The sequence below is a fragment of the Hyperolius riggenbachi genome, chromosome 7 (assembly GCF_040937935.1).
Source record: "Hyperolius riggenbachi isolate aHypRig1 chromosome 7, aHypRig1.pri, whole genome shotgun sequence".
In the NCBI taxonomy this organism is placed as follows: Eukaryota; Metazoa; Chordata; class Amphibia; order Anura; family Hyperoliidae; genus Hyperolius; species Hyperolius riggenbachi.
Window position 1 is genome coordinate 66251530 of NC_090652.1, and position 12209 is coordinate 66263738.

Here is a 12209-nt window from a genome sequence, read left to right on the forward strand (position 1 = left end):
GTATCCAGCAGGACCTGGAGTACCGAGCAGGGACGGTTAATTCCCTGCAGGCCTATACGGTGGTTGCAGGAACTGCAACCCACCTTTGTGAGTATGTATCTATATGATTGTATCCTCCCTATACCTGACAATACAACATCATTGGGCTTCCGGTCTCTCCCTATTTCTCACCTAGTTAATCTTGGATACAAGAATAGAAAAGTAAAAAAAAAAAAAAAACCTACTGCCGATCGTTTTGGCTGCAGTAATGTCTGAATCACACCAGAAACCAGCATGCAGCTATTCTTGTCAGATCTGTCAATAACGTCAGAAAAATCTGATCTGCTGTGTGCTTGTTCAGGGTCTATGGCTAAAGGTATTAGATGCAGCGGATCAGCAGGACAGCCAGGCAACTGGTATTTCTTAAAAGTAAATAAATATGGCAGCCTCAAGTTACAGGCAACCTATTGGGCTAATCAGAGCACCAGGATTACATCCTTTAAAGTTACTGGACCCGAAGGGGCTCAGGGCAGGAGGATGGAGTGCTCGGGTCGCGATTGCCAAATAGAAAGTGTAAGTTACTAGCATGCTCCTCTGAGAAAACCTAATAACGCACGCTACGCTGCCAATAGCATGCATACCGTGCTTTAAGGTGCGCAGGATTAAATAACATGAGTAACAGGAGGTTACTCGCACTATTTTTCTTAGTGAATCAACCGCAGAGTGTGGTTTGTTAACTGCAAATATGACAGAATGATGCAATGTTATAAAAAAACAAGCTATATAACTGAAACAAAAAATAAGCAACTCTTTTCTTTGCTACTAATGTTCCATTCATTATCCATAGTACCTATGCAATTCTTTATATCATACTTTTTTTCTCTTCAGGTTTGCTTTAAAGCAATATATACAATTACAGTAATCTGTGCTAGTTAATGAGATGGTAATAATTCTTGCTTTCATAATTAATAACTAGTGATTATCGTAATCTTACAATTACGTAAATTTACACGTAAATTTATGCAATTAAGCATATGCTAATTACAAATGTGTAATACATTTTACTTTGTAATATCAGTCATAATTACGCATGAATGTACGCGTAATTTACGCATAATTTTGTGCTGAATTTGGTGGTGAATTGGAAAGCCCCCATACATGCCATTGCTATCAAAATTGCTACATATGTTAAGAAGAATAGTGGGTACAAGTTACAAAAATAATTGTTCAAAAAGACATTGTAGTTTTTGAGAAAATCGATTTTAAAAATGCAAAGAAAAATGTTTTTTTTAAACCCAGAAAAATTAGTCTAAACATTTTTTTTGTATTTTTAAAATCAATTTTCTCAAAAACTGCACGGTCTTTTTGAACAATTCTTTTTGTAACTTGTACCCACTATTCTACTTAACATATGTAGCAATTTAGTAGGTAGGTAGGTAGTAATAGCATGTATGGGGGCTTTGCTATTCACCGCCAAATTCGGCACAAAATTACACGTAAAGTATGCATAAATTCGAGCGTAATTACGAATGGTAACACTTAATTATGAAAAAAAGTTATGCTATTCACCTGAATTTTTTCATTACGATTACGATGCATAATTGCATATTACGATGCGTAGTTACGCATTAGCGTAATTTCTGCTCATCACTATTAATAACAATGGCTTGCAGCTTGAAATTGGTCTAGTCAAACATGCCAGGAAGTTCAAATGGCTGGCCGGAAGTTCTTTAGAGTATGCATTAAATTTGCATGTGGTTAATTAACAGTTGTATACCTATAAGGCTCTTTTTTATATGGATAATGTTGTTTTTTCATGCCCATCGGTCTATAAAGCATCTGTAAGTAGGTTGCATTTCATATTTCACTGCAGTGGCTGTGCTGTGTATTTTGATATCTATTTCAATGTTTTTTTGTGTGTATACAAAAAAAAAAAAAAATCAAAAAAATTTAACTAAAAAACAATAAATTGCATGTAAGCTGGAATTATTCGAATCTCTTTAACTAGCAAAACAAGCACCCTCCTAACCCCGCCACCCTACAACTTTTTAAACATGATTAGTCCATTGCAAGGTTACGCAATGAATGTATTTGGGAGATTGATTATGTGATCTCTTTGGAGAGCTAATATTAAACTGGTGATTGAGCTAAAGGAATCAATCTTTCAGTAGTGGTAACTTTCACCAACACTAACATAAGGTGGCCATATACGGTACAATGCAAACATTTGATTTTCCTGTTTACTCAACCAAAATGATCGAATTGAAAATAATCTTTTTTTTTTTTTCAAGAAAAAGGAACAATTTTCCAATTTTTTCAATAAAAAAATGAACGAACATGTTGGAAAAATTTGTATATTCGATCTAACGGAATAATCAAATTAAATTATCTAATAAAAAAAAATGAAAATTGTACCATGTATGGCCACTATTAGTGGAATTATTGTTGTCAGGGGCGTCGCTAGCCCTGTTTTAGGGGGGCACGTGCCCCCAATCTTTCCTGGGGTGCCACGGATCTCCCGGCCGCCGCTGCCCCCTCTGTCAGCGGCTCCCTCCAGCCGCCGCCGCCGCGTCTCAGACCTCAGGATCAGGCGGCGAGCCGGCGACCTATCGTGCGGGCGCTAGGACCCAGCGCCCGCACTGATATGCGGAAGTGACATCACTTCCGCATATTTTCACTTCTTTTTACAGAACTTTCACTTCTTTTTACAGAACTGCCCTTTTTCAAAAGACTCGGGTGCAGCCAGCAGTGATAATTTTCAACATGTGTCCCTAGGACCTATCAACCGCAAAGGTGAGAAAAACTAAATATTATTTTAAACATTCTCTAAAATTATCTATATTGCAACCCATATACACACTGTTGACAACGGTACAACGTAAAAGTGTATCCATAAAAAAAAAATGGAGTTCAATATGCCAAAGAGTCTCTTTTCTGTGTCCTCCTAGAACACAAATATCTTCATGCACCATTCTTGAGGATACCATTTACCAAGACCAAAGACCTTCAAAGCAGGTCTACAAACTAAAAACCTGAACCGTAAGGCTAGGTTCACAGTGGTCAGTTGCATAACTCACGCGTTGCATTATAATGACTGTGAACTGCAATGTAGATTGGCCATAGACTTTAATACTAAGCCTCCATGCAGCAAGTTAGAATAAAGAGATCCGTTACTGTGAACAGGCCTATAGAATTGTATGGGCAGTGAGTTGACATGCAGAATTATTCTGCAATGCAACTGACCACTGTGAACAGGGCCTTAAAGAGCTTATATTCCCCCTGCTAAAACGCCTCTATCCCGCGGCTAAATGGTGGTCCCTTACCCCCCAAACCCACCCCTGCAAAATCTACGACCAACTTAGTCGTAGATTTTGCTGCTGTTGAGGCAGGGCTAATGGCTGCAGCCCTGCCTCTCAGCGTTGTCTATCAGCAGGGCATCGCCGCCTCTCCCCCGCCCCTCTCAGGGAGACTGAAAGGGGCGGGGAGAGACGGAGATACGCGCTGACAGACGGGTTGTTAGGGCAGGGCTGCGGCCATTAGCCATGCCTCAATGCGGAAGTGATCCCCCGCTGCAGAGAGGAGATTTTAGAGGTAAGGGATCCCCGTTTAGCCGCGGGATAGCGGCGTTTTAGCAGGGGCACACATGCCCCTGCTGAATATAAGCACTGAAGGAAGATTTATTCTCGCTTCAGTGTCTCTTTAAGTTCCATAGTGACCAGTGTTGCTTGGATACCCCGATCACGGATTCAAATAAATCCAGACACGGCAGTCCCAAAATTCAGATAATCTGTGATTCGGATTTGAAACTGATTGACGAATTTGACTCAGATTCTATCCGTGATTGCCTGTAAAATCCGTGATCGAGGGTTAGTGATCCATATTTGATTTTAACATTAATAGCAAAGCCCCCATACATGCCCCAATCCCCAGAATTGCATGGATTATAAGGGTGATAGGTGGCTACAACTTAAAAAAAATGTTTTTGACCTTATAGTTGTTGAGAAAATCTAATTTAAAGTTTCCGAAGAAAAAGTATTTGTGATTAAATCCCGCCAAAACCCACCAACTTTAGCGGTTAATAGCAAAGCCCCCTTACTTCTATTCATTATGTTCTCCTGGGCCCCTCTTTGCTGTTTCTGCCACTCCCCGCTGCGATCCTGGCTTGTAATTGCCAGTTTTAGGCAGTGTTTACAAACAAAAAACATGGCTGCTAACCAGCATGGGACAGGCTCAGAGAAGCTCTGTCTGTGAGTTATACAAGCAGCATACAGAGCCTGCAGGGGGCGTGGAGGGGGTGTGCATAGCTTCTCCCTTTCACAGTAGAGCAGCACATTCCTGCCTGAGCCAGCAAAGGAAAGAAGATTAGATTATCTAACAGAGATATTACAGAGACAGAGCAACTAGAAAAGGCTGCAGCAAGACAGACCACATTAGAACAGGTATAGGAACTTATAGGATAGAAGAAATAAGGCTGAAAATTTTGTTACAGAGTCTCTTTATAGGTTCTAAGGAAATTTCAAAGGAAAAAGTATACATTTAAATGCGGTAAATATATTAACTGTCATTTACCGCATTTAAATGTATACTATTTTCCTTTGAACCTTTTTTTTCTCCTTGTTCCCACTGTTCTACTTAATAGATCCTGCAAATTTAGTATTTATATCATGTATGGGGGCTTTGCTATTAAAGTGGACCCAAATTAAAAATACAACATTTCAGAAATAAAATCTATTTTCTAAATTATAATAATAAATAGCAGCCTTTTTTCAGCTGCATGATGACAAATATCAAATATTTTACATTTATTGGAGGAACCCCTCCCTTCCTTTCATATTGCCGGGACAGAATCCGGCAGACTGGTGGAGTAGAAGGTGTCCGGCAAAGGAGGCTTTGCTAATGGCATGCTCGTTTTTAGGGCCGTGCTGCCCGTGCCACCACCCTGGGCGCTGTTGGGAGGGGGGCGCTGTAATGGAGGGGGTGCCGGAGCTGCGGGGACGGAAGCCCGATCTCTCCCTCCCTCTCCCCGGGCCGCCCTTTGTGCTCCCCCATCAGATCAGATGCAGAGTAATTAATTAGTGCAGCAGGAAGCATACATAACTACTCACCTCCCTACGTTCCACTGGCCGCTCACTCGCCGCTGATCTCCTCTCGGCATAGACGCTGATACACACGCTGCTTCCTGTTTAGCCAGAAGCAGCGTATGCCTATGCCGAGAGGAGATCAGCGGCGAGTGAGCGGCCAGTGGAATGCAGGGACGTGAGTAGTTATGTATGTTCCTGCTGCACTAATTAATTACTCGGCATCTGATCTGAGGGGGGAGCACGGAGGGCGGCCCGGGGAGAGGGAGGGAGAGGTCGGGTTGCCCTCCCCGTGGCTCCGGCTCCCCACTCCATTATGGGGGGAAGCTGCCTCTCTAACCTATATTGGGGGACACCTACCTAATCTCACCTATACTTGGGGGCAGCTACCTATCTCACCTATACTGGGGGGGCAGCTACCTATCTAACCTATACTGGGGGGCGCCTACCTAATCTAACCTTTACTGGGGGCAGCTACCTATCTAATCTATATTGGGGGACACCTACCTAATCTAACCTATACTGGGGGACAGCTGCCTATCTCACCTATACTGGGGGGCAGCTACCTAATCTAACCTATACTGGGGGACAGCTACCTATCTCACCTATACTGGGGGGCAGCTACCTATCTAACCTATACTGGGGGCAGCTATGAAATCTAACCAATACTGGGGATCACCTACCTAATCTAACCTATATTGGGGGACACCTACCTAATCTAACCTATACTGGGGGGCAGCTACCTATCTAACCTATACTGGGGGCAGCTACCTAATCTAACTTATACTGGGGGGCACCTACCTAATGTAACCTATACGGGGGGGGGCACCTACCTAATCTAACCTTTACTTGGGGGCACCTACCTAATCTAAGCTATACATTGGGGACACCTACCTACCTAGCTAGCCTATACAGGTGGCAACTATACTGGCTACCTATATTGCAGGCACCTACCTAGCTAACCTATACTGGGGGCACCTACCTATCTAACCTATACTGAGGGCAACTATTCTGGCTACCTATATTAGAGGCACCCACCTAGCTAACCTGTACTGGGGCACCTACCTATCTAACTTATACCAGGGGCGCCTGCCTATCTAACCTATACTGGGGGCAACTATACTGGCTACCTATACTGGAGGCACCTACCTGGCTAACCTATCCCGGGGCAACTATACTGGCTCACCTATGCCTGGCTACCTATACTGGGGGACCTGGGGGGGGGGGGCGCAATTTTTACACCCTTGCCCTGGGTACATTTTAGCCTAGAAACTGCACTGGCTAATGGCTGCCACCTGTATAACCCTAGTTACTTATGAAAAGAGAAGGGTGAAAAGAATGCACTGAAATGCTCATAGGCTTGCCAGAGTGTTTATTTACCTTCGTATGTGTCAGAGTGCTGCAACGAAATATTTTGAATTAAAAAAATGGAAGTTTAGTACTTAATGGCCCCAGGGTACTTATTTAATCATCTGCGCTTTTTAGAAAGGTCATCATAATTTGTATCTATGTGTATGTGCTGTTTGTATGTGGTATGCTGATTTATGAAATAAACCAGGAATCAAAAGCAGATAATTTAGGCACGTAGCCCAATTGGTAATTTGGGTGCCGATGTAATTGTGGCTATATTGGCACAAACTGCATACTTTTGGTGCCAAAGGCAGAGAAGCTCAGCAAGAAGCATAAATAGCAGCCGCTATCATATAACTAAACTTCAAAAAGTGATGGAGGTCTGTAAGTGGTGCCAGAGGTTTGGCTAACGAATACTGAATATCAGCAGTGGGGGTCAGGAAAAATCTCACAGAGTTCATCCACCATGTATCCAAACTCCAGATATCGGGGAGGCAGCAGTATGTGTGAGTAACTTAGTTCCCTGTTTTTTGCTATTATGTAGTCAAGCCCCACCTCAGCTATTGGTTAGTTTTAGGCATTGGTGTTAGGCATAGGTAGGGGTAGGGTTAGTTTGAGGAGTAGGGAGGGGATGAGGGTTACTGTTAGGCATAGATAGCAGAGGGTTAGTGTGAGAGATAGTTTAGGAAAGGCAATAACAAAATAATAGTAAAATTACCAATTTTCTATCAGAGCTCAAATGACCAAATGTCTATTTTAAATGTACTAATAACAATAGCTTCTATGAATCAAATGTGTATTTTAAAGAGACTCTGTAACAAAATGTTCAGCCTTATTTCTTCTAGCCTATAAGTTCCTATGCCTGTTCTAATGTGGTCTGTGTTACTGCAGCCTTTCCTAATTGCACAGTAGCTGTGTTATCTGTGTTATATGATCTAATCTTCTCTCTTCTGTCGGCTGGCTCTGTCGCTGAGGCTGGAATGTGTGGAATGTGCTGCACTGCTTGTCATTGGCAGAAGCTATACACACCCACTCCAAGCTCTGTGTGAGTCACAGTCTGAGCCTATCACAAGCTGGTTAGTTTGTTTGTAAACACTGCCTAAGGCTTCTTGCACACCAAGACGTTGCATTAGGTGCCACGTTAAGGTCGCATAACGTGCACCTAACACAACGTATGGTGCTGCAAGAGCCGACGGTAGAGTGAGCCGCGTTAGGCGGCTCGAGTCCTATAATGTCTCCCAGAGTGGCGCTGATTGGCCAGCGGGACCACGTGATGCGGAGCGAGACACTCCGCATCACGTGGTCCCGCCGGCCAATCAGCGCCCGCCAGTGCAGTGAATATTAAGTAGCCATGTGCGCGGCTACTGTAACTGGCTCTCCCCGCCTCCTCTCCGCCCCCCACTGCGCATGTGCAAACAGTCTAATGCGGCTATAGCCGCTCCAAAGCCATAGCATGCTGCACTTTGCACAGAACGTGCAGCGTTACATGTAACGCAACGTGGGCTGTGTGAACAGCCCACTTGTGTTACATTGCTGTGCGTTGGGGGAGCGTTACAGGCGCACTAACGTGCGCCTGTAACGTCTTGGTGTGTAAGCAGCCTAAAACTCTCAATTACAAGCCAGGATTGCAGCAGGGAGAGGCAGAAACAGCCCAGAGGGTCACAGGAGAACATAATGAATAGAATGGTATGCTTTCTATTGTAAGAATGTTAGAGTACAGATTCTCTTTAAAAGAGAAACAATTGAAGCTGATGAACATATGTAACTTGCGTGTGAACTACGTGATGTCATTGTGTACAGTTTTGTTGCTGCATTCATTTTTATTCATAACAGACACAATTTATTCAGGTGTAAGTCTAAAAACTGCGGAGCCTGTTGTCTGCTTAAGAGAGTGGACACACTTCACCAGAGTTGTGAAGGAGATGGACACTGATAAGTGTGATGTGGGAGGATAAAACAACGAAAAAAATCTCACTGCTCAAAGTTAGGATTCAGCTCCAAGAACATGAAATAAAATGCATAAAAAACAAAACAAATGACACATACATTTTTTTTATATTTGCATTAATAAAAAAAAACACCCAAACATGCCGTAAGACAGTGTAAAATGAAAACAAAAAAAACTGAGATTTATATAAATGTTGCTAGAAAGTAAATAATATCATTGCTGTTGTTTCAGTTAAAAACACTTCATCTTCTGATAGAGGTAAGAAAAAAAAAAATATGATTAGCTACCATGTTGCATGTTATAAATGTTAGTATATAAGTAAAACTGACAAAATTATATAGAGGATGATGACTAATCAAAACATTTAATGAAGAAAGAAGCATGTGCATAGGGATGCTTGTTTGGATTTTGATCGTAAATTGCATTTCTGCATCGGAATTCGGAAATCGGTAATGCAAGTACTGTAGGCGGATTTTCACAGAAATCGCAGACATTTCCGTCGATTTTAACATTGAAAACTACTTTATTTTTGAAAGTTTTTTTCCCTCTTGTTCCCACTCTTCTTACCATACCCTGAAAAGTAGGTATCCCACACTTAAAAAAACAAAACAAAACAAAACAAAACAAAACAACAGCAAACAGAGAAGCTTCCCCATATTGGAGCATTGGATTGAGTAAAGTATTAAGCCAATGTGTTGTAAAAGACACTAGTAAGCTTTAGGTTAGCAGGAATGGTTGCATGGTCACCTAGCTTTTCATCCTTCCCAGGCCAGCTAGGCTGGCTTCAGCCTGTAGTGTTGGTAGTATAGTAGTGAGCATAGCTGCCCTCCAAGCAGTTGACCTGGGTTCAATTCCTGGCCAATGTATGTGGGTTGGCTTCTGACATCCTACAAATCCCTAAGCAAGCTCATTTTTATCTTGGATATATCATAATGGTACATGCTAGGCTGGCTTCAGCATGTAGTGTTGGTGGTGGTATAGCGGTGAGGAGAGCCAATGTATGTGAGCTGGCTTTTGAAATCCTACAATTCCCTGGAAGACAAGACCCTCCTCCTCCTCTGGAGGAGGGAAGGTTGCTATATAGGGAATAACAATCAGCCAGGAGCAAGCTAACGAGCCTAAATAAGCTCTCCCTAGCAGAGTCTGTCAGCAGCTGTCCCTTAACTAATTACTGTAGGCAGACGAGTGAGTAAAATGGCCGGAGAACCTTGCCTTTTATAAGGGGGGGGGGGGGTGGGGCTCCAGGAGGGAGTGTAGTCTGATTGGCTACAACAATGTGCCTGCTGACTGTGATGTAGAGGATCAAAGTTGACATCAATGGAGCATTATGGGGGCGAATCGAACTTCCAAAATAGTTCGCCTTCGCTGGCGAACGCGAACCACCCAAAGTTCGCCTGGAACCATTCGCGGGTGAACCGTTCAGCCCATCTCTAGTGTTATGTATAGAATGCTGGGGGGGGGGGGGGGGGCGAGCTCCATAGCTATGCCACTGGGCACGTTGATTGATGTTACCATTCACCGATCATGGACCAATCAGGTCTAGAGCAATTGTGCATGGTGAGGTAAATACACAGAGATGCATATCTATGCCCCTGATCCAGAAGCAAACATGTGGGAGATTAAAGTAAAAATAACAATACCTGATTACCAGTGGAGCAAGGGAGATGTGAGATGATACTTACCTCTACATTGTTCAGGCTGAAGAGAACATGTAGTATCTACTACTGACTAGGGCTCCCCGAAAATGGCCATTTCCAATTTACGCCATTGCAAATTTCCAATTTTGTGGGTTTTCCGATTTCTGATTTAACATCTTTTCCGATTTCCAAGGAATATTATATTTGTCATTTGTTACAGCAGAGAATGGAAAAAAAAGAAAATCAGCACTTTGTTATTTGATTGGTCTAAAATAACCATGGTAATCCGATAGTTGTGGAAAAATTATGCATTCTCTGATTGGTCCAATGCTTCCGAGTTCTGTGATTGCACTAAATTTACAGAGTTGCGGTTTTCCACAGAATTCCGTTTTCCAAACAAAAAAGACGATTTCCGCTTGGAAATGCGGACATTTCTGTTCTGCAGGATCCAAATGAGCATCCCTACTACTGACTCATAGATTATTTACTATATCTTTCCCTCCCCATTGGGAGCTCCTTTTCTGCATCTGTCAGTGCCCACATTTTAGCGCCATAAGTCACTACTGGTCTTTTGCATTATTTTAATGGTGTCCACACTACTGTAATTTTGTAGGTTTTTATACAAAACCTTTTGTATCTTCCTGTTTTCCAGGTGCTGCTTCATTGGACAGGAAGCTCCTTCTCTTGGCTGTTGTTCTCCTCATGCTTCTGATCTAGCCCTACACTACCTAGTATCAATGCTACCTTTGTAGATTAGAGCTAATTCATTGTAGGTTTTGTTTCTAACTTAGAATGGCATGACTATCAACAATCTTAGCCTAAGAATACTTTTTAACCAAATATGTCTAGATTTTTTTTTTTTTTTTAAAAAGACCCCATCATTTGTCTTTGAATTGTGCAATGAATAATTTTGATACCGTCTTTTCCCAAAAAATAAGACACTGTCTTATATTAATTTTAGCCCCAAATAATGTGGTAGGTCTTATTTTGGGGAAGAGTTTACAATTTTGTTCCACACTGGGAGCCCCCAGCCCAGTAAAGCCATTTCCTCCCTCCCTATTGTGCTGCTGGTAGTCATAGCCATGGGGACCTTGTCCAGAACGGCAGCCCCAGCCCAGTAAAGCCCTTCCTTCCTTCTCTCCCTCCCTCCCTCACTATGCAGAGTGACGAATGGAGCATTACAGCAGAGGAAACTCACTGGCTTCCGACGTAGGAGCGATAACTTCTCTCCTCAGCAGTGCCCGGGTTCCTTGTTTGACATTGTTTGACAATGGCGGCTCATGTCATGTGACGCGGACTTGCGTGCGTCACAAGATGAGAGCCGCTATTGTCAAGGAGAGATAGCTAGATGCTTCTGAGGAGAGACGTTAACGATGGCACATCGGAAGTTGATGATTTTCCTCTGCTGTAATGCTCTGCTCGCTACTCTGCAGAGGGAGCGAAGGGGGAGGGGGGCATTGCGTGGCCCAGCTAGGTCTTATTTTCAGAGGATGTCTTATATTTCAAGCTTGCTTGAAATATAAGATGGGCCTTATTTTGGGGAAACACAGTAGTTTTTAAATATTTATTCATGTCCAAAGGTTATTAGCACTAAACGCGTTATGCCTGGTACACACCGTACAATTTCCCATCAGATAGAAGGGTTGAATCAATTATTTCTGACAGGTCAATCTGATTTCCGATCATAATGTGGCAGGTCTTATTTTCGGGGAGGGATTACAATTTTGTTCCCCAGTGGCAGCCCCGAGCCCAGTAAAGCCATTCCCTCCCTCCCTGATGTGCTGCAGGTAGTCATAGCCGAGGTGACCTTGTCCAGAACGGCAGCCCCAGCCCAGTAAAGCTCTTCCCTCCCTCTGCTGAATGGCAAGCAGAGCATTACAGCAGAGGAAACTCACCGGCTTCCGACGTAGGAGCGATAACTTCTCTCCCCAGCAGCGCCCGGGTTTCTCTGTTTGACAACGGCAGCTCATGTCACGTGACATGAACGTGCGTGTGTCACAAGATGACAGCAGCCGCCATTGTCAAGCTGAGGAAGCTGGATGCTGCTGAGGAGAGACGTTAACGCTGGCACGTCAGAAGCCGGTGAGTTTCCTCTGCTGTAATGCTCCGCTCACCACTCTGCAGAGGAAGAGAGGGCGGGAGGGAAAGGGGGGGGGGCATTGCGTGGCCTAGCTAGGTCTTATTTTCAGAGGATGTGTTATATTTCAAGCTTGCTTG

General features: G+C 43.3%; 1 protein-coding gene across 1 annotated transcript in view; it reads left to right on the forward strand.

The window, feature by feature from the left end:
- The window catches only part of LOC137526038 (uromodulin-like), a 42703-nt gene extending 31915 nt beyond the window's left edge, over positions 1-10788 (forward strand). Inside the window, exons 9-11 of the mRNA XM_068247249.1 lie at positions 2691-2772; positions 8587-8613; positions 10645-10788. Of these exons, the coding sequence (XP_068103350.1) occupies positions 2691-2772; positions 8587-8613; positions 10645-10709 (174 nt within the window). The 3' untranslated portion in view covers positions 10710-10788. The remainder of the gene's footprint in view (positions 1-2690; positions 2773-8586; positions 8614-10644) is intronic.
- The last annotated feature ends 1421 nt before the right edge of the window (positions 10789-12209 follow it).